The sequence below is a fragment of the Diabrotica undecimpunctata genome, chromosome 7, assembly GCF_040954645.1.
Source record: "Diabrotica undecimpunctata isolate CICGRU chromosome 7, icDiaUnde3, whole genome shotgun sequence".
Taxonomy (NCBI): Eukaryota; Metazoa; Arthropoda; class Insecta; order Coleoptera; family Chrysomelidae; genus Diabrotica; species Diabrotica undecimpunctata.
The window spans coordinates 65,502,074-65,527,948 of NC_092809.1; the positions used below are offsets into that span (position 1 = coordinate 65,502,074).

Sequence of the window (25,875 nt, forward strand, 5' to 3'; positions counted from 1 at the left end):
CCCGAAACTTCGAGTCAACCTTTTTCCAAAACGTTTGTAAATTGATTGGTGTCAATAAGACCAGAACGACACCCCTGCATCCTCAATCAGATGGAATGGTCTAAAAAATGAACCGAACAATGGGTAAACACCTGTCCAAAGTTTTATTAGAACTTTAAAGAGATTGGGACCATCACATTCATTTATTCCTAATGGCCTACAGCTCGGCCGTGAATGAAACTACAGGCCAGACTCCAGCCTGCCTGATGTTAGGTCGTGAAGTTCGTTTACCCTGCGACCTAGAGTTTGGCTGCAGATCTTCCGAAGAACAAGTTACGAATGAATAACACTGATGAACTTGCCCGACAACACAATCTTGCCCGCAAGAATGAAAGCTATGAAGTAGGTGATCTTGTTTGGCTTTATAATCCACAATGTCGTCGAGGCTTGTCTCCAAAACTGCAAAGACAATGGGAAGGTCCGTATGCAATTAAAAAGAGAATAAATGACGTAATATACCGAATTAAGAAGTTGCCGAAAGGTAAACCAAAAGTAGTTCACATAAATCGTCTTGCACCATATACTGGCTCAAATGAAACGAAGAAGCACGAACCCTTCAACATGAGATCAAAGATGACCGGCGACCAAGCTTTAATAAATTTATGTCAAATTACGCAGACAGAAAGAGTGCTAGATTCGGAGTGACGACAGAAGTTCAGCAGGATCTTTTTAGTGTTCCGCATATCGTCTCTCTAGCCTACTGTGTTGCCCAAGATCTTGAGATGACTAAAGGATTCTCATCTGTATTCTATACGAAGTTCGGTCGTTTAGACGAGTTAAAAAACTAGCAGCCCAAAGTTGGAAGAGTACTGAGATTAGAAGATGGTCCTCGATCTTTGCTGTATATGGTAACCAGGAAGTCGTATACAAACAAGGCAAACTACGAGGATATACGGCGTGCTCTAACTAATTTGAAGAAAATCGTGTGCAATTATGACATCAAGAATTTGGCCTTACCCAAGATAGGCCATGCACTAGAAAATATGGACTGGAAGATTGTCAGAAGCATGCTTGAAGTGATCTTCCGAGAAACCGGCGTACAAATTACTGTGTGTTGTATTAACCCGAAGAGATCTTGTCCTTCAAAGTCTGTAGACTGTTATTTCTTCTTGAGGAGTTCATGCAGAGCTAGAGAGCTCTGTAGATTTCGCCATCCTGGGCCTACATCTGGAGTTGCTGATCGGGACGCTCAGATCTAAGAGGGGAGCAGTGTAATGAAATAGCCCATCTCCGATACGTCATAATTCTTAGAAGGATGAATCTAGAAAACGTAAGAATTGGCATTGTAATAGCGCCCGTCTTTTGATGCGGTTCCGATGAGACGAATTAGAGGTGGGACTATCCCAGAACCATCTAGAACATAATACTTTTGGTATATATACATATGTAACGATGTTAGGAGTAGAGTTTAGTTGATAAGAGAGTTCCGAACTGTAAACTTATAAATAAATATATTTATATAAATTCGAACCGCTCGTTTTATTTAAACTCGCTACAATATATACAAGGAAAGTTAAAAAAGTCCAATTTTTATTTTGGCCTAAGCAGTTGTCAACCCAAAGAAAGAAGATTTTTTTTCTTCATCCAATTTAGATGCCAATACAGATTATTACTAGCACTTCTTTTTTCTTCTGATATTTTTTGTAAACATTTTAATTTAAACTTTTGTATGTTGCAAGGCGGTTTGACTAAATGTTTTTTTTTGAGTTTCTTTTTTCTTGCTTTCTTTTTTTTTAAACTATCCTCAATTTTTCGCCGTATCCATTCTTGTCCTTTTCTCATTTTCTTCTCCTGAGCTGTTCTCATTTTCTTTTTTAGAAAAGTCAATATTTTGTAGAATGGTAAGGTTAGATTCAGGTTGCTCAGTACAAAGTTGTGCTTGTACCTTTTGAGCCATGTTGACTGTAAGTTTACTTCTGTTTTACATCTGCCTGTAAAGGATATCCTTTATTTGTTATACATACATTCAGATTTTAAACAATATAAATGTAGTTAAAACTCTACTCTTTGGTAAATTAAATTATCATGTTGTTTATCAAAAATAAATTTAAATTCAATGAATATGTCTACAACATCTTGAATTTTTTTAACTTATGTACAACAATTTTATTGTTTCTTAATCAATTTTGCAGACATAAGTGATAATAATGAATAAAGTGATAAATCGTACCAATAACATAGCAAAAACACCGCAATTGCGTATTGCTTAGAATAAACACAGTAACTGCAGGCAAGTAATGATGTAGATGAGGGGTTTTTCCTTAATTCCACGCATGTTTTTTCTGTCTATAAATTTGGGACTAAAAATACAGTACTTTTCTTAAATAATCATGTAATATAAACTCTCTAGATCTAATTTTCGCGCCCAACTAAATTTTCATAATTTTTGTACATGCGGTGTTTTTTCTTAGGACGGCAGTATAAGCTGCATCTGCAATAACTAAATTAAAATAATTGCTTTTATAAAGATAACATGTTTTAGAGGGAGCTTGGTGGTACGTGAATTGCCATAGCAGTAATTTAAATGGAAAATTTATGACAGTGGTACTTCCAAAAACATACGAAGCTCACGGACTTACCTGGCATGCTTTAAGAAACGAACATGTTAATTTAGCTGGATCAAGGATGTTGATAAGACCGATTGGAGAATAAAATAATATTTAGTATTAGGTAGACTAATGTAGTTTATTATTTTTGCCTTATAGTCAGTTGATGATTTTAATAGGTATCTGACAATATTTGTAGAATTATAATAATATTTTTTAGAACTGTGTATTTCAATATAACATATGTGTCTAAATAAAAAAAAATTACTTGCAAGCTTTATTATTTAATGAAACTTTTTCTGATATTTCTCTCATCATTATATACCTACATTTTCTGTCTAAGCATACCATTAGATCCTCTTTTTTTCTTCTTTTTCTACTGCTTCCAGAAACTCTAAAATTAGCAAATATTATTGGAAGATGAAAGTGCGTATGCTCTTATACCATATTCCCTTAGATTTTGGGATCAGTTAGTACCAACCTTAGATGTACTAACCTTAGATTATATTTTAATATTCCAATTTTTAATTTTACCATTTTTCGATAAACCAGTAATATATCTAAGCTTTTCCATTTTCGGTTTATATATTCATTTTTCTTCGTTTATTATGACTGGTTTGTGGTGAAAGTTTACAAAAATTTTTCTTTTAAGTTTTATTTGTATAATTTTGTTACAAATTACACCACTGGGCTCCTTCCATTTTATTTATCTTACTACTGCATGCATCCCAATAATGTTGTGTATATTGTACGTTATAGAGACCTCTCATTCGTTCGTTCGTTATTCTACCTCTTCATGTTTTAGTTATTTATCCAGTTATTGACCTCAACGTTTTCATTTTTGATGTATTCAATATTCTCTTGGTTAAGATAGTTCATTCAAAAATAAAATTAAAGACAGTCAAGATTTCCTTTCACGCAAAAATAGTCTATGTATCTGTTGATACGTATTTCGCTTTAATAAAGCTCATCAGAACAGTTATTCATAGGCTTTCTCAACGTGAAAATTAATCTTTTCCTGTCTTTGTGAAGCAACGATAAAATGGCTTTGAAACGGACGCAATAGCGACATCTGATATTAAATCCGTAAAATAGTTTCGAAACACAATTCAATTACATGAAATCAACTTTAACTTGAGAATATCCGTCAGAAAAAATCATAGCATGTAATTCGTGTTTAAAAAGACAAACACATGCCATGATGAGAGTAAAATTATCCTGCTAGTGATTCCATAGTAAATTATGAGGGAAAAACCAGACAAAAACCTCATAATACTATCCCGACATGGTAAGTATTTGGTCGTGCATTTAGTTTACCTTCAATAAACACCAAATTCTGATTTTATATGTTTGTTATTTAAAAATCATAAATGATGTATCCTCTATATGTTACTAACTAACTAATACTGGTATTTTCTTTTTAATAACTTCCTCTTTCAATATGGGTAACCAGATCCTACTACATTCTGCCGAGGAATTTGCGACACAATTGGTCTTATTTAGCATAATTAGAGCCGCTTCTTTGATTTTTCGTTTTTTACCATCCGTTTCTTTTAGGACTACATTTGAATTATTCTATCGAACCCTATGTTCATTATCCTATGCGTGTTTACATATTTGAGATCTATCAAATTCTCTATTTTTAATATAAAGTTGATGTTCAATTATTCTAACATTTAATGGCCTTGATGTTTCACCTAAATAAAACTGATCGCATTCACAAGGTATTTTATAAATGCAATTCTTTGTCCTTTCTTGTTTATTGCTAGGTTTGATTTTGGACAAAATAGATCTCAACGTGTTTGTTGTTTTGAATGTTGTTGAAATGTTCAATTTATTTCCTATCCTTCTAAGTTTTTCTGATAATCTTTTATGTACGGTATTGTTATTTTCCTCGTATTATTCCTTGTGTATGCTGTAGGATCTCGTTTTAAGTTGTTCTGTTCTATTCGATTGATTGTAAAAAATTCCTTATTTATAAACGATAAAGGATAATCATTTTTTAATAAAACAGATGTTAACAAATGTTTCTCCTCCAAGAACGAATTTTCGTTAGAACAAGTAATTTTGGCTCTATAGTATAAGGATTTAATGATTCCCTTTTTAATATTAATATTATGATTGATTTGAAATTTAAATATCTGTTGGTGTGTGTTGATTTTCTATACACCCGAGTCTTATATCCAGTATCGTTCTTAGAGATTAAAACATCCATTAAAGGTAGTGAGTTATTAAATTTATTTTCCATGGTAAATGTTATTGTCTCTTCTTTATCGTTTATATCATTTAGGAATGTGTTCAACAACTCTGATCATGAGGCCATATTGAGAATACATCATCTACACATCTCCACCATACTGTGGGTTTAAATTTGTTTAGAAATGATATTTGTTTCAAAATTTTTCATAATATATCGGATAATAATGGAGATAAACTAGAGCCCATTGCTAGCACAAAATTTTGTTTAGAGAATTCATTATTTAGTTGAAAATATGTATTATCAGTACATCATGTTAATAACTCCATTATAGCCGATATGTTTAGTCTGTTCTAGTTGCCAATGTATCATCACTCTCTAATTTTGTTTTGACTATATTTAAAGTCTTATCTAAGGCACATCGTAAATAAACTATTTATGTCAAAACTACAAAAGTATTATTTGAATTAAATTCAATATTTGATAATTTATTTAAAAAATGTGTGTATTTTTTATAAATGTGTCATTTTTATTGCAAATGGTTTTAAAATATTTAATAAAAATTTTGATAGTTCACTACAAGGAGAATTCATGGTACTACAAATGGGTCTAAGTGATATATTCGTTTTATGAATTTTCGGTACTCCATAAAAATGAGAGGTCTTACTGTAATGAGATGTAATTATTTCTCTCTTATAACTTGTTAAACAATTCCAGTTTTCCAAAGGCTTTGTTGCATCCTTTGTTAATTTTGTATAAGATCCGTTATTATTAGATCTTTAATTTTGTTTCATATTGAACTTTATCCATTATCACAGTTGCATTCCCCTTGTCTGCTGGTAGGATGATTATGAGTCGTCATTTTTTAAAGTTCTTATAGCGTTAGTTCCTCTTTGATTATGTTTTGTTTAATTTTAATAGACTTTTCCAATTTAAGCTTACATAATACTCTGTATTCATCCTTTTCGTGGGTTGGTAAACATTGAGATATTTTCTCCACTGAGCTTATTATGTCTAATTTTGGAATGGATGGCTGAGTAACAGGATATTCCCAAGTTAAAGTTGATTTCATGTAATCGAATGAACTATCTTATAAGTAAAGTCGTCCCAGGAGCGCAACTTAACAATGGTGGCAGCGTATGTTACTTTCTTAACAAGCTGGAGGGCCTGGGTTCGAATCCCAGCACCGACAAAAATTTAAAATTTCTAATTTAACTGAGCTGCCACCGTGCTTCGTAGGGCACGTAAAGCCGTCGGTTCCGGCTACGAAAGTAGTCGTTAGGTCATGTTAGGGGCGCTTGCGCGACCTGAAAACCCTAACACTAGACCTTAGCCAGAAGGTTACACGAACTTTACTTTTAACTCAACAATATTGGCAATATCATTTTAAAGTCGTCTACTTTAAAATGTATAGTGTATGTCTGAATTGTCAATATAAATGAGTCAGACAAAATTAAATTATTAGATGAATTTTTCACTAAGTAAAAAAAAACAAAATTTGTTTAATTTACTAATGTTTTTACGAATGTTATTTTGAGAACGATTTCCGAAGTGGAAATTGAAACGTACTTTAACCTTTAATTGTGACTTATTCCCATTTAAATAGTAATTAATTTAAAATGCCACGAGAAAATAGCTTCAGAAGGAAACTATAGAAATGGACAAAACCAACTAATATTCAGATTTTCGAAATATATATTGGTAGTTCATTGGAATGTACAATACTACAGACAGTAATATATTGACCAAACTAATAATAACCTTATAGACTAGAAGCGACAGATAAAAGGAGATAACAATATAAGCAAAGAAGCGCTAAATAAAGTACATAGGACAATTACAAAGGTTATAAGAAATACATAAGAAATTAAATAGTAAAAAAACTGAACAAACAATAGAGCAAAACAAGGACATGAAAGTTTGAAGTGTAGCGTACAAAAGGGAACAATAGAAATTAACAAACCAAGAAACAGAGTTGTAGAAGAAAGTCAAATAGAAATAAAATATTAACAGAAATGAAACAATATTACCATAGTCGAAGAATTGTACGCAGAGCTCTATAGATCAAGAGAAAAAACCTGGGGTACTCAATTAAGGATAAGATTTGCAGGAACACAGCCGCAGGTTACCTCAATGAAACAATATGGAGAATTAAAAATATTGGAAACAAATTAAGGCTGATTTTATAAAAAAATCATCAGATCACAACGAAATACGTGACAGACCACACGACCTGACATAGAGGGGACAAAAAGGATGTTAAAAATAGCAAAGATGAAAATACTAGATAAATTGGTGGTGAAACACTATGAAACAGAGCTAGAAGTACAGATATGCGACGTAGATGCAAGGTGAAGAACATCAAGAACTGGATAAAAAATTGGAAGGGTAAAACGATACGATCATGTAAGCCAAACGGCAACTAATAAAGTAGTAAAGACGACAAGAGACGGTTCCCAATAGGTAGACTATTAGTTGGAAGACCGTGAAAACGGTAAAACGACAACTTACTGGAGCACATTGAAAAGCAGACAGAGTCATATCTACATACAAAAATGAAGAAGAACAAGACGAAGTTCGAACAGTTCAAACGTAAAAAGACCAAACGCTTTTTAGAAACAAAATTAAACGGGACTACGTATACTATGTCCAGTTTGCTTTTGAGGTATATAATCAAAATCTGAACTTAAACTTATATTTCTTTAAATGAAAAATTACGAATCAAGCAAGCAATTTAATTTAATTTAGCCTGTGAGACTTGTACACCCCTTAAAAATGACACTCTGGTGTTTTGATGTTTTTAGGTGGACCTAAAAGATTTGTATTTAATTCAGTTAATTCGAACCAAAAAAAATAAAGAGGAGGTATTTAGTGAGTCTATATTGTTTTTTATTTCTTTAACAATGCCTCTTCGTTAAAGAACTTTAAGGATTTTACATTTATTGCTTTCCGATACACCTAAGTCTTTAAACACAGACGCCAGACTACAAAAACGTAAGTTTTTATTACTAAATTATTATTTTTTTTGTGTCAATCGAGAACATAAAATTGAAATGTTTACTGCATTTCCTAAATTTTAGTAAAAAACATTTTATTAATAATTATTTCGTTAATGTCTGGTTCCATTGTAACAGAAATATCTTGCAGGTAGTGTTGCAGCATAAAAGCACCATAAACAAATTATGTGGTAAGTACCGACCTTTCTTAAGTGACAGCGATGATTTTAATAAAGGATAAAGAGTATCAACCAGATTCAGATATTGATTCAGATAAAAGTGGTTATAGGCTTTCCTTAAATTTACCGGCATATCAGAAGGTGTTCCATGTACATCTTATGCTGTTCTAGGCTCCGTAGCTAATATAGCAGAAGGGACTATAAATTCCAATTCTCTAGTAACAAAAATAAAGCAGATAGGATATAAAAAGAAAAAATATCCTATGCTATTGCCTAGGGTAGAATGTTCTTTGCAAAACCTTAAAGTGTCGTGCGGAAAAATTTGCCGTATGAAATGTAGTTTAAAATTATCTGAAGCTCAGAGAAAAGGATATTTCAAAAAATATTGAAATGAGTACAATTGATACTATCTGGTGTCCAAACGAAACCTACAGAACGACATAGGTTGCGCTCATGAGTTGAATCTAAACTAAGAACAAATACATTAATTTACTCTTTTGTTATTAGGGTGTTGGAACTGTAGTATGTTAACTATTTTACAATAAGTAGTAATGACTACTTATTAAAGCGGCTGGATGGAGGCATGGTTCAACGAGATCTTAGGGGCACTCGTGAGCCAAATAGTAAGACAACAACAACAAAAAATTATTGATTTTGTGGTATCATGTCATCTTTTCTGAAATACAGGTGTCACTATAATCGGTAAAGGTCAAAAAGAATTATTTGTGGCCTGATTTAAATATTGAAAAAATGTATAAATTATACAACAGGAAAAAACAGGATAATTATGTTACTGAGGTCATAGCAAAGCTCTGGATGTATCGCGGTATATTTAAAAAACAATTCCATTTAATATTTAAATTCCCATCAGTGGACACTTGCAACGACTACAATATATTTTGCAGCTAAAATACGAGCAACTGATAATGATTCTAACAAACAACTTATTGAAAATGAGAAAAAAGCGCACTTAAAGTAGCAGAATTCAGAAATAAATTTAAATCTGTCGATGTGACCGAAGCAAAAGCAAATGTTAAGCATAAAGTACTGACTGGTGATGTATAAAAGTGCCTTCCAACGCCATTTTTGGACAATTGTGTAAATTGTTACAAGCAAAAATTATGGACTTTGAACTACACTTTATACGATGAATATAACAGTGCTGCGTATGGTGTAATGTAGGATGAAACCAAAGCAAACAGAGAAAAAAATGAAGTTGCTTCGAGAATTTTAAAGTGGGCTGATCAAACCTTTCTTTATCTGACGTCAAATGTGTGACTAAATGGGCTAACAACTTCTGTAAAAGGGACACACGCATATGGATTTTGATTAAGTACACGCTAATATTGAAAGAAAATGGAAAAAACTACCCCGTCTATCTAAATTAACAACCTGGGACTGGCAACAATTTAGTCGTCAGTGTTCTAGTAAATATGAAGTTGAGAACATGTAATTCAATGATTTCAAAAGTAAAAATTTTTGGATGCTTATATTCTTTAACAGGTTCATTATTTATTAATCGGAAAAAAAAATACTGGCAGAGAGTCATTTCATATTCAAAATCAGTGATCTTACAAATTACCAGAGAAAATTTTGGATATCATTAATATACAACTTCATTTAGCAGTGACACTTTTCGAATGGTTGACTTAAGACGAAATAAAAGACAAGGTATCATTTTGCCAGAAACTTTACCACAAATGAATATGCAATTGATTCCTATATCAACAAAAAAAAGGTAATCTTATGGACTTTATAAGAATCTGCCTCATTCAAACGAAGAATCCTAGTATCCTAACGATAATAATGAAGCATATCGTAACCTAACCTAACGATAATCCTGAGGCGTAATTTTCAAACTGCGTTTTAATTATACCCAAATAAAATAAATAAGAAAATAATGACAAGTTGTTTAACTTAGATAACCAATTTCTGCGGACTTAGTATACGTGTATCGGGTATTGTAAATATAACGAGTTTTATAATTTAGAAGTAATATATCCCAAAGTCCATTCTTTTATTATCTTTAAACCCTTCTTAAACTTCCTTAATACTACAGTAAACTATATAATATAATACTATTTGTAAATATCGACAATAGTTTTCGCTTCAATTATTAATTACTCATCGGTTTCCGAAAAAACATCAAATATAATGTTTGAGTACACCTCCTGTAAAATTATGAGAGTGTGACTTAGGATGGTATGTTTCCCACGTAAAGTTTGTCTGCCCACAATTTTTAAATAACGAATGATACTACAATATCTAATGATTTGACTATCTTGAAATTCAGGAATTCAGCGAGGTTGATAATAAAAAAAATTTACATGTTTTAATTTTATAACAATAATAAAAAAAATCCGCATAAAAGATAACAAAACCCTAGAAATCTAGTGTTAGTGGGTGTTAAATAGATTAGAATGATAAATTGTGAAACTCTTTTCCTGTGTAATCAAAATTATAAATAACCAAATTATATGATTTTTGCTTAGTAAGTCACAATGATGTCGTATATAGTGCTGCTCTTATGTGTTTACTTAGGTGAATACGTTTTGTCAGAAAAAGTAAGTGAGTTTATTGTATTCTCTAACCAGTGTTATTATATTTCAAATTATTTATTTTAGATTTTCATAAAATTAGATAACGACTCCATTGTTATTTCTTTGTATACTACGTATCATTGGCATATATTAAAATTATACCGACATTCTGTTGATTCTGATTCATTCTATGTTTAACGATTTTTGGCACATTTTTCGTATTATGTTATATTGCTGTCCATTCCTCCTCATTTTATTATTGTTAAAAATAGACTATAAAATTTTAATGACACGACAGCCTTTATATATTTTTCCAATTGTCGCCTAAAATATCTTAAATTGTCATATGTCGTAGGATAAACCGGTTACTTAGCTTAGTGGCGCTTCTGAGGCTAATGAATTTTAGTGTCTCCGTCTTCTTTTCTACAAGGCTGAAAAATCCTGCTTTTTAGCCAATTTGCCAATGTTTTGGATCTATAAAGCTAAAAATCTTCAGTTTCTTAGACTAGCGTCACAGGATTGACCCCCATTTTTTCTATAAAGCTTAAACCGGATCAGTTTCATATAAGTTTTTGAAACACAATTATCTAGAAAGCCGAAATTGCCAGTCTCTCAGCTCTAACGCCAAACTAGTACTTTTTCTCTATTTAAATTTTATTATAATAATAAATTAGTCTAGCAAATTATAGATTAAATTGTAGGATATATTTATATATTATTATTTTCGGAATTTTCGTTATGTCAAATGATATTTTGTTATTTTTAATAAATGGACAAAGAACCCTATTGACTTAATAGTCTAGTCGTGAGAGATTTGACTCCTAAAATTATACAATCAAGCTGAAATTTGCCGAGAATATCAATTTTGTGACTCAAAAAGATGCCCAAAAGTTTACGCTTTTATCTCTGGGCTTACGCCGTAATAAAAAGTTTTAAATAAAAAATGGGGCTGAGATAATTTTAAACAAAAATTTTATTTACTACTTTCTGCGTAGAGTGAACCGTTCTCCCAAATACAATGCTTGAAGCGACATGCGATTTTAAATGTCAGTTGCGCCGCGCGAAATCAATGTTCAATAAAACGGTAAAAATTCGATATCTTTGGCTCAAAGTCTCCTATGAACAAAAATCAAACTGCATTTTAAAGGAGAGCAAGCGGTCTTTCGTATGCAATTTTTGTATTTTGTCACAAATGATGTAAGTTTTTCTAAATCTGTTCAATAAATAAGCGTTGCGCGATTTTTGCTATTTTTTACAATTATCATGAGGTCAATAAAACTTATCACTATAATTGACCAGTCATAGTGAAATTTTTTATTTCTAGATTATATTCTTTAAAACGTAAGACATTAAATTTAGATTTTAAGTTATCGCAATAAATAAGAGGCATTAAAATATGACTAAAAAACGAAGAATTTAAACTCTTACATTACAAACGATCGCCCGTCATGGAAATGCCTACAAGAAGACGATTTTGGGTGTAATTTGTAGCAGACGTTAAGTACTTATGAAAAACTTCCTAGTGTAATAAAAAAAAGTACTGTTAAATATTTTATATTGTTTTTAATAAGAAAGTTTAAATTTTGCGTTTTTTAAGCATATTCCAAATGCCTCACATTTGTTGCCAAAACTCAAACTAAAATGTCATGCTATAAATTGTAAATATTAGGCTCTAGTACTCCTAGAGTGAATCGTGAATCTCTAGTGGATGGTAAATAGAAGGGATAAATTGTATTGATCTGATGAGAATAAAAAAAAATTGAAAAAATTGCGCTACGTTTATTTATTTAACGCCTTTATAAAAACTAAGTTTATTTGCCGCAAAATACAAAAATTGCGTACAAATCTGTACTCATTACCTTTAAAGTACATCTTGATTTTTGTTGATAGCGCACTTGAATCACAAGGTATTAAATTTTTACCGTCGAGCTGATACTAATTTTATTGAACATTAATTTCGAGCGCATAACTGACATTAAAAACCGCCCATGGTTTGAATGGTTTTCTTTTATTTCTTTTTATCTTGTTCTAAGTTTCTCAAGTTTTGTACTTCTAACAATCCTAAGTCTTCTTTTACCGATTACATTCATTTTCATTGTGATCATCTTTTTTTTCTTTTAGTGCCAGCTTCAGTATTTATTATTGCTTTGGAGACTCTTTATTTCTGCATTCTAGCTAGGTGTACGAGTGCCTGAGCTATCTTATGCTTTGAACTTTCGCAAGTTTAAAATTTTTGTTGTACATATATTAGCATTATTTTATTACTTGTTCTTCTTGTGTAGATATGATAATCGTTTATACCTCTATATATTCTTTTTATCGCTTCCATCTATCTAGCTTGAGTTCTATGGTTTTGTTTAAAATCCAGGTCTTACTAGGATAAAGCACACTTGGTCGGATAACCGTTGTATATATTTTTCTTTTTGCTCCTCTGAATATTTTCTTTGATCTCAGCATATTATTTGGAATTTCAGCAACTCTTACTACCTTTCGTCATTCTTTTTTTCATGTCTTGAATCTCTCAATTTTTATTTGTTAACGTTACTTTCAAATAATCGAACAGTGCAACTTTCTCAAAATTATATTCCTTGTCTGGGATAGATACTTTCCAAAACTGTCCCAATTTTAGGCTTTTTTATTTCAGAATAATAATTACAATAAATCACTGTATGACCGAGAACTGTCAATTTTATAATACGTTAGTGTCATGTCTAATTGGCAAATTTCTTACGTGTTTGGTTTATACGCTGGTGTATGTGAGTTCGAATCCCAATATAAATTTCCTTTTTATTTTTGAAATATTTGAAAAACCCCACGTTAGTCTTATTAAATATATGTAATATATGCAAAAATGCTAAATTTTAAAATAAAATGAAAATTTACAACATAATCCGAGTTGTTGGTTTTTTATTTTTATCTTCCACAAACATTTTTTGAAGTTATACTTCTATACGCGCGTTCGACGTTGGACATTTGTGTGTACTCGTAAATATTGAGTGAATCGGCAACATTATTACTGCGTAAATTTTACTGCAGATTCAACTTCTTTTATACAAATATGAAAATAAAATTATATATTTTCATTAAAATATTGATTCAATCCTTCATTTACTTACTAAACTCCGATTACAGTTCAAATGTTTATATGCAGCAAACGATGCACCATATACCTATATACCTAATTCTTTTTCTCTTTCTGCTCTCTCTTACCTATAGCATTACATATGTAATGATTGTGCAGAATAACTCCCATAAATTTGTAACGACGAACACGTGTATAGAAGTATAACTTGTCCCACTAGACTGCCACACCCGTTTTTTTTATTTCCTCTTATCTTCATAGTTTGTTTTCTCTTCATTTACTTCCAGACCATACCAGACCTTCTTTCGTGTCTTTTAAACATATCTCTTCTATTGGTCTTTTTGTTATTAGGGCAATGTCGTCCGCGGATAGTACGCATTTGCCTCAACTCCTTTTGTATTTTTTTGTTTTTCACTACAACTTTTTTCCAAAAAGTCCTTAAAATAATACCAAGAATTAAAAAAAAAGTAAAGCAACAACACGAGGTCTTTCACAGCTACGTGGTTCCATAGCGGTCACCCATTAAAAGTATAACCGCGTTCGACACTGCTGCTATGTGACAATAGAATAAAATTAATCATCATCATATAACGGGGGTCCTACGGCGATTGCCGCTTCCCGCATTTCAGCCTCCATCTTTTCCTTTCTCTCCAATCTCCCTCTTCTAAGCCTCTAGATTGCATTGTTTTTGTAATTTCTCTTCTCCAGGAATTTGGTGGTCTTCCCCTGTTCCTTCTTTCTGGCAGAACATACATTAAGGCTTTCTTTGGCCACTGCTCCTCCTCCATTCTCATCACGTCACCATACCATTGTAATTGCCTTCCTTGTATTCTATCTGAAAGAGTATCTCTAATTCCTGTACGGTTTCGTATTTCCTCATTCCTGATTCTTTTCATTCTCGATACTCGACATGACCTTCTAAGATAATCCATTTCCACAACGTCTACTTTATCTCGTTCATTCTTTGTCATTGTCCAACATTCGGCACCATATGTGGTAATTGGTTCTACAATTGCTTTGTATACGCGAAGTTTGGTATGCATCTTTATTTTATTAGACCACAGTAATGAATTCAGTATTAGTATGCATTTTTTCCCTTGGGTTATTCGGCTTTGTACATCTATCTTAACTCTGCCATCTGCTGATATGATGCTTCCTAGATATTTATACTGGTTGCAGCCTTTTATGACTGCGTTTTCAAACCTCAGATGTGTGGTATTTCCTCCAATTTTTAAATATTCTGTTTTGCTTATGTTTACAGTAAGCCCGCATTTGGCATATTCTTCAAATAATTTTCGATTTATATAATTTATATCTTTCTCATCGGTTGCAACCACCACCTGATCATCTGCAAACAACAATGTATACAGAGTTTCTTGTCCCGCTTCGATGCCCATAAATCTACATTTATTTCTCCAATTCCTCAATGCTTCTTGGACGTATATTTTAAAGAGTGTCGGTGACAAACAGCATCCTTGCTTTAGGCCTTTAGTGACTTTAAATTCATTTGAGGTTCTGGTTCCAATTTTTACACAACTAACTGCATTTTCGTTCAATTTATATATCGCTCGGATATACGTCGAATCCAATCCGGACCTTTCGAGGACCTCAAACATAAAGGGACACTATCATATGCTTTCTCAAGGTCTATAAATACCAAATGGGTCTCTCTACTTCTTTCGACGCGCTTTTCAATTATTTGTCGTAGGATAAATATATTATCAAGGCAGGATCTCCCGGTACGAAAGCCGCTTTGCACAAAATGCAATACAAAATTAATTATTTTGGCAGATTGTACAAATAATATTAAGATTACTTTTTAATCTTCTTTTCATTATATTTTTATTAATCATATTCCCTACGAATACTACACGAATCGAAATACACAAAAATTATAATAAATAATATATTTACTAAATTTAACTTTATAACATACATCTACCGGGATAATAGCCATTTCGTAATTATTACATTGACAAGTAGGTATCAGGAGTTCGGTCCTGACAGGTATACTAATTAGTGCGAATTTGTCAGCTCCAAACAAAAACTGTTATTTATATAGTAGTTATTGATCAAAAATTTTTTTATTTTATCAATATAAGTGCATAAGAGTGTGTTCTCTTCCATCCTGTAAGTACTCTTCAAAATTATATAAAACAGAGTCATTTCACAGGAATTTATTATTTTTATCATAAGTCGACTTCGTCGATATAAAAACTCCAAACAAGTTTATTCGTTATCTATAACGACATGATAAAATTGAATGTTGTAAAACAGGTCCGTATTTCAGGTCTAAATTAAATTTTAAATTTAAAGAAAAGATGTTAAATATAACTGACGGGACTTCTGACTACAGAAGCTCCCAAAAGGAAAACCATACTAAAACTTATTCATCTGCTGTGATTGAACAACAATTCCCTACCAAATATCAAGCTATCATATTCCCAGCTATTGAAAACCTAAAACTTCAAGATTACTTGATTCCACTAGGAATGTTGATCGAGCCCAAAAATATTCTATTTTCCTCACGGCTTTCTAACAACAGAGTGTGTATGTACCTTGCAAACAAAAACATTGTTGAACATTTTATAAATAATTATGGAGGGTTTATCGAAATAAATAATCAACGAGTCCAAGCACGCAAACTCGTCACTCCAGCAGAAAGATCAATTCTGTCAAACGTTTGTCCCACCATTCCGCATGCTTTACTAAATCAAGAAATTAAAAAATTGGGCCTTAAAACCATGTCTCCCATGTCATTTCTCAAGATAAGTGCCGGTTTGCCGGAATTCAGCCACGTTTATAGTTTTAGACGACAAATTTTTATCACACCACCACCTTCCTCAATACCTGAATCCATATTAATAAATTATGATAACACCAACTATAGGATTTTTTTGTCACAAGATTCCTTGGTATGTTTTTCATGTAAAAGGCAAGGCCATACTGCAGCAAATTGCAAAACAACCCAAGAATCAGTTTCTGAAAATTATAACCAAACTCCTCACTCCCAAACATCTTCGCAATCCACACCTACCCAAATACTTCCAACTAACCCCTCAAAAACTCCAACCGTACAACCAATCATCAATATAGATACAACCCAGTCTACACAAAATAGCTCAAAACGCAGTTTGGAAGAAATAATCACACCTCCTCCAGCGCAAGATGCTGATTCAGAAAAGCCAAGTCTAGACCCGTTTGTTAAACCAAATGATGCTCCATCCAAAAAACCAAAAAAAAGCAAGGAAAAGACACCAACTCACATACTCATGGAACCGGCCAAAACATTCATCTCAGAGCAAAACCCTCCATTTATTCTTGATTTTAATCAAATTTCCGATCTATTTGAAAATGTTTATGGTGCACAGGATCCAGTCAGCGTCATAAAAAGCTACACTAATGATTTAGAAGCTTTAGTGAAAATGCTAACAGCAATATACCCTTACTTCAAACAAAGATCCATTAAATCTAGATGTACAAAAATAAGAAAGAAACTACTGATACATTTACAGATGACCTACTCGGATAGTGAGACATCAGAGACTGAAAGTGAGTTATCTCAGGGATCGAGTCATAAACTTCTGTAACAATCCCAAGTTTCAGTTTTTATTTATTATACACGGGCTTTTCTTCAATTTTGCAATGGAACATTAACGGTTTTTACAATAATCTTCCGATGCTCCAAATAATTCTGGGTAGATACAATCCAGACATAATTTGTCTTCAGGAAACTAACTTCAAAAATGAAAAAATACAAGCTTTAAAACAATTTAAAAGTTACTGCAAAAATCGAACTAGCCAAGAAAAAGCCAGCGGCGGAGTAGCTATCTCTGTAAAAAAGTCAATTGAAACCACTGAAATTTCTCTCCAAACTAATCTAGAAGCAATTTGCATTAAACTTAACTCAAGTCCAAATATTCACGTTTGTAACTTATACCTACCTTCATCAACGCAAGTCGACTCAGAAGCATTAACTGAACTGTTACAACAAATTCCCCAACCCAGACTTATTTTGGGCGATTTTAATGCCCACAACTTTTTATGGGGATCCTCTACTATAAATACTAGGGGAAGACTGCTAGAAGAGATATTTGAACAGTCCAACCTTTCAGTCTTAAACGACGGCAGGCCCACTAGATTCAATATACAGAACGGTGAATCTTCATGTATAGACCTTACAATATGCGAACCAGATCTGACACCACAGCTCACCTGGGATAGGCTCGACTTTTTATACAATAGTGATCACTATCCACTTTTTATTCATAATAACAAAAACCAAGGTAGACAGACATTTACTCCAAAATGGAATTTAAAAAATCCTAACTGGAATCTTTTATCCAATTTAATCGAAAGCAGTATGACCACATTTAAAAGTACCCCAAATATAGAAGAGACACTAGAGAACCTTGTTACCATTATCACAAAAGCAGCAGAAAAAGCAATAGGAAAGACCACATGCATAAAACAACGCAACCCTGTCCCATGGTGGAATCACGAATGCAAAACAGCGGCTGAATCTAGCAAAAGAGCTTTTAACCAATACAAGCGCTACAAAACTGTTGAGAATAAAATTGAATACAGAAAACAACGTGCTATAGCCAAAAAGACAATTAGAAATGCTAAACGCCAGTCATCTACTCAATATGTATCAACGTTAAATGCAAACACTCCCATGACTGAAGTATGGAACAAAGTCCGAAGAATATCCGGATTAAATAGCAGTCAGAATATTAAAAGCCTCGAAATAAATGAAAAGGCAGTTACTAGTAATACTGAGATTGTCAAAATCCTTGCTAAAACATACAAAAACCGATCCAGTAATACTAATTATAAAAAATCTTTTATTAATTACAAACAGCAAGAAGAAAATAAGGAAATGAGCATTATACCTAACACAGGTGAACCGTTAAATTTACCCATTTCTCAATTAGAGTATACAGAAGCATTATCAAATCTCAAAGAAACTAGCGCTGGTCCCGACGATATTCCTAGTATTTTTATCAAACACCTTCCAGATAGCGCTCACAAACAACTTCTAAATATGTTTAATATTATTTGGCTACAGCACAAATTTCCAGAAAAATGGCATGAATCCACTGTTATACCTATACAAAAACCTAATAGTATTAAAACAAGTTCCGAGTCATACCGACCGATATCTTTAACATGCGCCATGTGTAAGTTACTAGAAAAAATTATTAATAATAGACTAAGATGGCACCTGGAGAGACAAGATTTAATTATTCCAGAACAAAGTGGTTTTAGAGAGCAAAGGTCAACCATAGATAATATCATAGATTTAGAAAGTGACATTTCTGAAGCATTCGCACTAAGAAATAAATGTCTAGCGGTTTTCTTTGACATATCAAGAGCTTTCGATACAGCCTGGCACGATTATATAATAAAAAAATTACATAGTTGGAACATCCAAGGTCACTGTTTTTTCTTTATTAAAAACTTTCTTCAAAATAGAGCTTTCAGAGTTAGGACAAACAAGTCCTACGCTCTTTATAGTGGCAATCAATGATATTCTCAAAAATCTAAAATCGCCTATAAAAGCACGCGTCTACGCGGATGATCTTGTAGTTTTTTGCAAAGGTAAAAATATACAAAATATATTTTGTCACACACAGAACTTTATACAACACTTAGAACTCTGGTCACAAAAAACAGGTTTCTGTTTTTCCACTGAAAAAACTCGTTTCATCCTGTTTTCTAAGAAAAATATCACGAACACCCCCAACCTAAGACTATGTGATGAGAACCTAAAACGTGTAACGTCAATAAAATTCTTGGGCATGATATTCGAAGAAACTCTAAGCTGGAAACTTCATATAACAAATTTGATCTTATCTTGTCACAAGCGATTAGATCTTCTAAAAACTCTGGCCAATAAAGAATGGGGTGCGGATCGCCAAACACTTTTAATGTTATACAGAACATTAATCAGATCAAAATTAGATTATGGATCTACTGTGTATTCTACAGCCACTAAGACACTGCTAAAAAAACTTGACAGTCTTCACAACCTATCTTTACGTATAATAACTGGAGCTTTTCGCACAACACCAATCGAAAGTATTTATTGCGAAGTTGGTGAACCGTCCTTAGAAGACAGAAGACTTTATCTAAGTGTAGCATACGCCGCAAAAATCAGGTCTAACCCAAAAAACCCTACTATTCACAATTGTTTTACAGAAAAATTCCCAAATCTCTTCATAAATAAGCCAAGAACTGCCAAACCTTTCTACGCAAGGATTAGAAGCTATTTAAACCAATTAAACTACACGTTCCCAGAATGCTTTTCCTCCCAATCGTCCTCAATTCCTCCATGGCAAATAAAGAACCCTCAGTGCCTAACCCGCCTCATTTCTTTCGACAAACACTCAACAAACCCACAGTTAATCAAATCTGCGTTCAACGATATGCTTCACAACTACAAGGATTATACACATATATACACAGACGCATCTAAATCAAATGAAGGTACTGGTGCTGCAGTCATAACCCCAACATCGACAAATAAATATAAACTCCCTTCAGAGTACTCCATTTACTCTGCTGAACTATATGCTCTATACCAGGCCACCATTGCTGTCAACACATCCAATAATACCAATTATATTATACTCACAGACTCTCTAAGTTCCGTACAGTCAATCCAATATGTCTATCCAAGTAATCCTTTAGTCATCAAGATAAAAGAAGAAATCCACACCGCCCAACTGAATGGAAAAAACATTATATTATTCTGGATACCATCCCATATTGGAATCCCAGGAAATGAACAGGCAGACAATGCTGCAAAAGAAGCTGCAAGTAGTGATAGTGCGGAGTGTACTAAAACATTTACGAGTGCGGACGTGAAAGCGGCGGTTAAATATAAAGTGCGATATATGTGGGAAGAAAAGTGGAAAGTGTCATCGGCCAAGCTACGCGATGTTAAAAAATCGATAAAACCCTGGCCCACATTACCAACAAGTCGGAGAGACCAGGTAATATTAACGCGACTCCGACTGGGTCATACGCGATTAACTAATAGCTACGTGTTCTCCAACAAACAAGAACCAAGATGTGACAACTGTGATGAAAAATTAACAACCAAACATATATTAGAGAAATGTCCAGCACTAACGCCAAAGCGCATGTTGTACAATATACCAAACAAACTTAGTGATATTTTAGGTCTACAGTACAATATTTCAAACATAAAAAGTTTCTTAAGCACAATTAACATTTTAAATGCTATCTAAACTAACATTATAAATGTAATACAAATTATTGTTCACTATCATTGTTTCGCTAATAGCCAATTTGGCTGATGCGATTTTGTTAATAAAAAAAAAAAAAAAGTAGGTATCAATGATAATTAACTACACATCGACGTACGGTTCATTTAATATTTTGATTTAACTTATTTAAAATGAATCATGACGCACGGGAAAGATAGAGTGGACGTACTATATGTAATAGATATTATAACGTACGAGTATATTCGGTTCACTTATTTCTACTTGCCACCAATGACTGGTTATTAGAATATCCTGGTTACAGGAATTTTCTTGCTTGCCGCGCAGGCTATTCCAGCAGGTTCGACTGTGTGTGCCAAAAATACCACGTATTACATTGTATATACTCGTATTAGATTGTAGAAATTTACTATTTTTTAGTTGTCTGCTGCTGCTCCCGTTGATGTAAGGTTCACAAAACTATTGGACGTTAAGTTGGAAAGTAGAACCAGTTCTTTGAGGAATGATCTAAGAAGATTTCTTTATCCTCAAACTGAAGACATCGATTTAGGTAAAAATTTTGTTTGATTTTAAAAAAACCGTGTATAAGTTTATTTTTTTTTAAAGACAAACACAAAATGTTATACTACTGCATCTCATCTAAGGTAAAATGGTAGAGCATGGTGCATACCTAAAATATATTAGAGATATAATATTCATGTAATGATATCCAAAAATAGTTATTTTTTTAAACTATCCATGCATTTTAACTTAGTATAAGACTTACCTGACCAAAAAAAAAATTATTTACTATCCGATTAAACTACTACCTCTAGTAGGCAGTAGTTTAAGCGAATTATGGAAATTTAATGAAAACTAGCGAAGTAATATACCTATACAAGATTTTTTTTATAATTAAGAACACATATGGTCTCGAGGCCTGTTCAAGAAAACGAGTTTTATTACCTCAAGTAACATGCTTATAGTTTATTGTAGCGTGTGCTTCTAAGAAGTGTATAGAGTATTGCACGTTTCTCTAAAATTAAATGTCTCTAAAACTCTAAAACTCCAAACACGTAAAATTCAAATTTAAAATTTTTTCGTGGGTTTTCTAATGTTACAGACATGCGTTATAGCCCAGTCTGGTTATGCAAAAATCATCGATTTCACTGCAAAATTTTTTGCAGATATTTGAAGCTTTTAAGACATAGGTGAGGGTTGCTAGATAACGAATAGATAAAAAAGTACTCGTATTTTTACCTTGCATATTTTGTTAACAATAATTTATGGTCACAATTTGATTTTATGTCTAAGTTTTTTCCCTTATATCTTACATAAACAATATTTATACTATTTTTTTTATATCAAGAATATCTTTATTTTCCCGTTTTTCAAATTAAAATTGATAAATAATTTCCATAGATATTTGCAAAAAAGCAGTTTTTTTGCACTAATTTATAAATTTTATTAATTTTTTTTAACGAAATAAATAAATTTAAAGTTATTTAATTTATTTATCCCCAATGCTACCTATTTAAACTATTGAACTTGCTCTATTAATGATGCTAGACACATTTAGCCAATTTCATAGGGTTCTTTAAGACTTAAACTATCTCAGAAGTTTAATGCATATTGCGTTTTCATCGAAATTATTTACAAAATAAACTTTAAAAAAAGGGGTATGTTTTTTACTAATAAACAATTGTAATAACTTCTATATTTTTCAAGCTAGAGTACTTGTACGTCCAACAATTGGATAGCTGGTAAAAAACCCCACATTAAAGAAAACCTATGACCAATGGAAACGAAGTTAGGGGTTATTTTTTTAAAAATCATATATCCATTGTTTATAAACATTAGGAAGTAAAATTTGCACAAATTTTGAATAAAGATCTAAACTTTGAACTGAAATTTATAGCTATAAAATTCATCAAATTTTTCGAATCTTAGAGCCCTTCGAAACGAAGGTACTATCAAATTGAAACTCGTAGAAAAAATTTACACTATCTCGGCTTCCCTTGCAACTAGAAGTCTTTTTTTTTTAATCTGGGATAACTCGTTGAAATATGAATGCCGTTTCAGGTATTCTTCACGTTGACAATTACATTAGCAAGTTGTTTATGGTCCTCAATTCCTCTGCGACTCTATATTTTATATTTCATGGTAGGCTGAAGAATTCTGTACCTGTATTATCTAAGAACATGCCCTGGAAATGAATTTTTTCTTATTTTAATAGTTTTCAATAACTTACGAATTGTTTATTTACCACTGCTTGTTTGATCTGCACTACTGTTTAGAATTTTCGGTGCATTCTTCTATGCAACTATATCTCAAACGCCCCCAGGAAATTATTTGTGTTAGTCTTTAGAGTCCAGATTTCGGTGTTATGTAACAATACTGACCAAATATGGCATTTGATAAGTTTTTGACGTAATTTAAGGTTTAAGGTGTGGTTTATTTTATTTTTTATTTGAGTAGAGTTGGTTTATAATGTAGCAATAATTGATATTTAAATAAAAAAAATTTTTAACGTTTTTAGATAAATTTCTGTAAAAGATGTATCCAAGTGTTGTTACGCCATTGGTAGCAATTACCTTACATGTCTTAAAATCTACCGAGGTAAATTCTCTAGCTAATTCTTATGGGAGCCGAAAATGTATTCAAAAGATATTTTTACCCACAGATTAACTTTTTTTGACCAATTCCCAATATTTTCCCGTTAAAAAGAATTCAAAAGGAGGGTTTTACCTACCCCTGTATAGAAATATCGAAGTTTAACCCACATCTCAAAGCTCTTTAAACGTCGTAACCAGCCGACTTCGTCACTTTATCATGCGGTATAATAGTCACAAATCAAGATTACGGGTAGTGAGTAACTGTCGCATCTTTAAGAAGGTGTTTCTTTCCTGTTCTATTCTACATTTAACCTCTTGTTCTTGGTCTAAGGTTTTATGTATCCAACAGCCTAGATACTTAAATTTTTTCACTTGTTCAACTAGATTGTTGTTGACTAGTATGTTTATAACTGGTGTGTGTTTTTTGGAAATTACCATTGTTTTGGTTTTTTTACATTCACTTTAGGGCCGTATAGTTCTCCTTCTCACACTACTTTGGTTAACAGAATTTGTAGTTCTTCTTCACTGCCAGCAATCAGTCATGTATCATCGGCATACCTGATATTGTTCACGATTTTTCCATTGACTTTTATTCCTCCTTAGTTCCTTCTTTCCTGTTAGAGGTTTAACTCTCGCATATTAGTTAGTGTTAGTTTTGCATTCTATCAAATTTGACGCATTTCTGGTTTAATTGTTTAGACTCTCGCATATTGAGTATATCTAGTTATTGTTAAACACACAGTTTACAGTTAAAAGCTAAGCACTCATTCTTAATCAAGTATATTAATATTGAAGAAAACATCCATAGTTGAAGTGATAATTATTAGTAACATTTTAATCTGTATTAGTGCTCATGTAGTGTGTCGCTAGTGTAAGGTGGACAGTGATCGGCGGTTTCAATAAAATAACTTGCGCTAAAACTTTGGCTAGATATTAACTTAGTTGTAGTAACATTCAATTATTGAGCTACGTATTGTTTAAACTGCTTGTGTTCTTATTTTTCACGTCAGTTGGAAATAATTACATGACTTAGTACGCTCTAAATGGTAGCAAGATCGCCATCCTAATTTGTTGATCAAATGTCCGTTTAATTCTACCACTTTTGTTACTCTATAATTAGGGAAGCATTGTCGTGAGGTTGGCAAATAAATAATTTTGTCTTGAGTGGATAAGTAGGATTATTGGATTTATTGAGAAAGTGTTGGTAAAGCATATCACTCATTTGTTGGTCATCTGTAATTATTTTGTCCGGAATGGTGAGTACTGGAATTTTGTATGATGTGTAATGTCCTTTCATTCTCTTAATTTTTGACCATATTTGAGTCGGTGGGGTATCTTTGGTAATAGAGCTGGTAAAATGATTCCATAAATTTTGTTTACTGTTCTTTATTATGCGTTTTGTTTTTGCTCTGAGCCTTTTCAAATGTATTAAATCAGCTAGAGTGCGAGATTTTCTGAATCTGTTTAAAGCTTTTTTGCTTTCTTGAATTGCTGTTTTGTATGAGTCGTTCCACCAGGAAACGTGTTTTTTATTGGGTTAATTTTGTATTTGCCGATACACTCCTCTGCGGATGAAACTATGCAATGGTTTAGTTGTTTTATGTCTTCGTCTATGTTATTTTGATATTTGAGTACATCTGTGCTTATTTTAAGCATTTAGCTGTTAGTTTTCAGAGTTTCCAGTTAGCATCTGAGAGTTTCCATCTCGTTTTTGTATATTCCGATTTGACTGCATTGTTAGTAATAATATTAATGAAAATATGATTGCTATCGAATAAGCTATCTAGAGTATGCCAAGTTAGTAACGGGTGTATTTTGGGTTCATATAAGCCTAAGTCGATTGATGAGAAGCTTCCTGAATGAATATGAAAATATGTACTATTTCCTACATTTAATAAGATCATATCAGTATTGTTATTGACATTTTGGATTATGTTACCTCTACCATGTATTTTTGGAGACCCACATAGTGTTGTATGCATTAAAACCTCCAAACATAATAAATGGGCCAGAAATTTGAGATATTAGTTTTTCTAATTCAGTTCTTTTTAATGTATAATTAAGGTGGATATATAAGCTACATATTGTGATTTATTTTGGACACCATGCTGTTATAGCAACAGCTTCTAATCCAGTGTTTTGGGTGAAGTTTACGGTGAAAAATTTTAGTTGATACGAAAATTGATGTTCCTCCGCTAGGGCGTCGGTCTGCAGTTCTGATATGGTGATAACTAACAAAGTTTTTTAGATGACAGGTGTGTGTTTATTAAGGGGGTTATAGAGGGTTAATAGGACTGTACTCTTTTACGACTTCTTAAATCACAAAAATTCACGGAAAACTTTTAAATCCGTAATTAACTTTGACAGTTATGCATTCATTTAAATTGTTGACTTTTCAAAATACTTATATAAAAATGTAAATTTTCTAAATCAAATACACTAAAAG

General features: G+C 32.4%; 2 protein-coding genes across 4 annotated transcripts in view; both read left to right on the forward strand.

The window, feature by feature from the left end:
* Positions 1–2,787, forward strand: part of LOC140446797 (microfibril-associated glycoprotein 4-like) — a 76,221-nt gene extending 73,434 nt beyond the window's left edge. For all 3 annotated transcript variants that reach the window (XM_072539385.1, XM_072539388.1, XM_072539386.1), the window contains exon 6: positions 2,522–2,787. In XM_072539385.1, coding sequence (XP_072395486.1) covers positions 2,522–2,691 — 170 coding nt within the window. In that variant the 3' untranslated portion in view covers positions 2,692–2,787. The remainder of the gene's footprint in view (positions 1–2,521) is intronic.
* Positions 2,788–10,365: 7,578 nt separating this feature from the next.
* LOC140445459 (microfibril-associated glycoprotein 4-like) overlaps positions 10,366–25,875 on the forward strand; it is a 30,555-nt gene continuing 15,045 nt past the window's right edge. The window contains exons 1-2 of the mRNA XM_072537488.1: positions 10,366–10,521; positions 21,256–21,385. Coding sequence (XP_072393589.1) covers positions 10,459–10,521; positions 21,256–21,385 — 193 coding nt within the window. The 5' untranslated portion in view covers positions 10,366–10,458. The remainder of the gene's footprint in view (positions 10,522–21,255; positions 21,386–25,875) is intronic.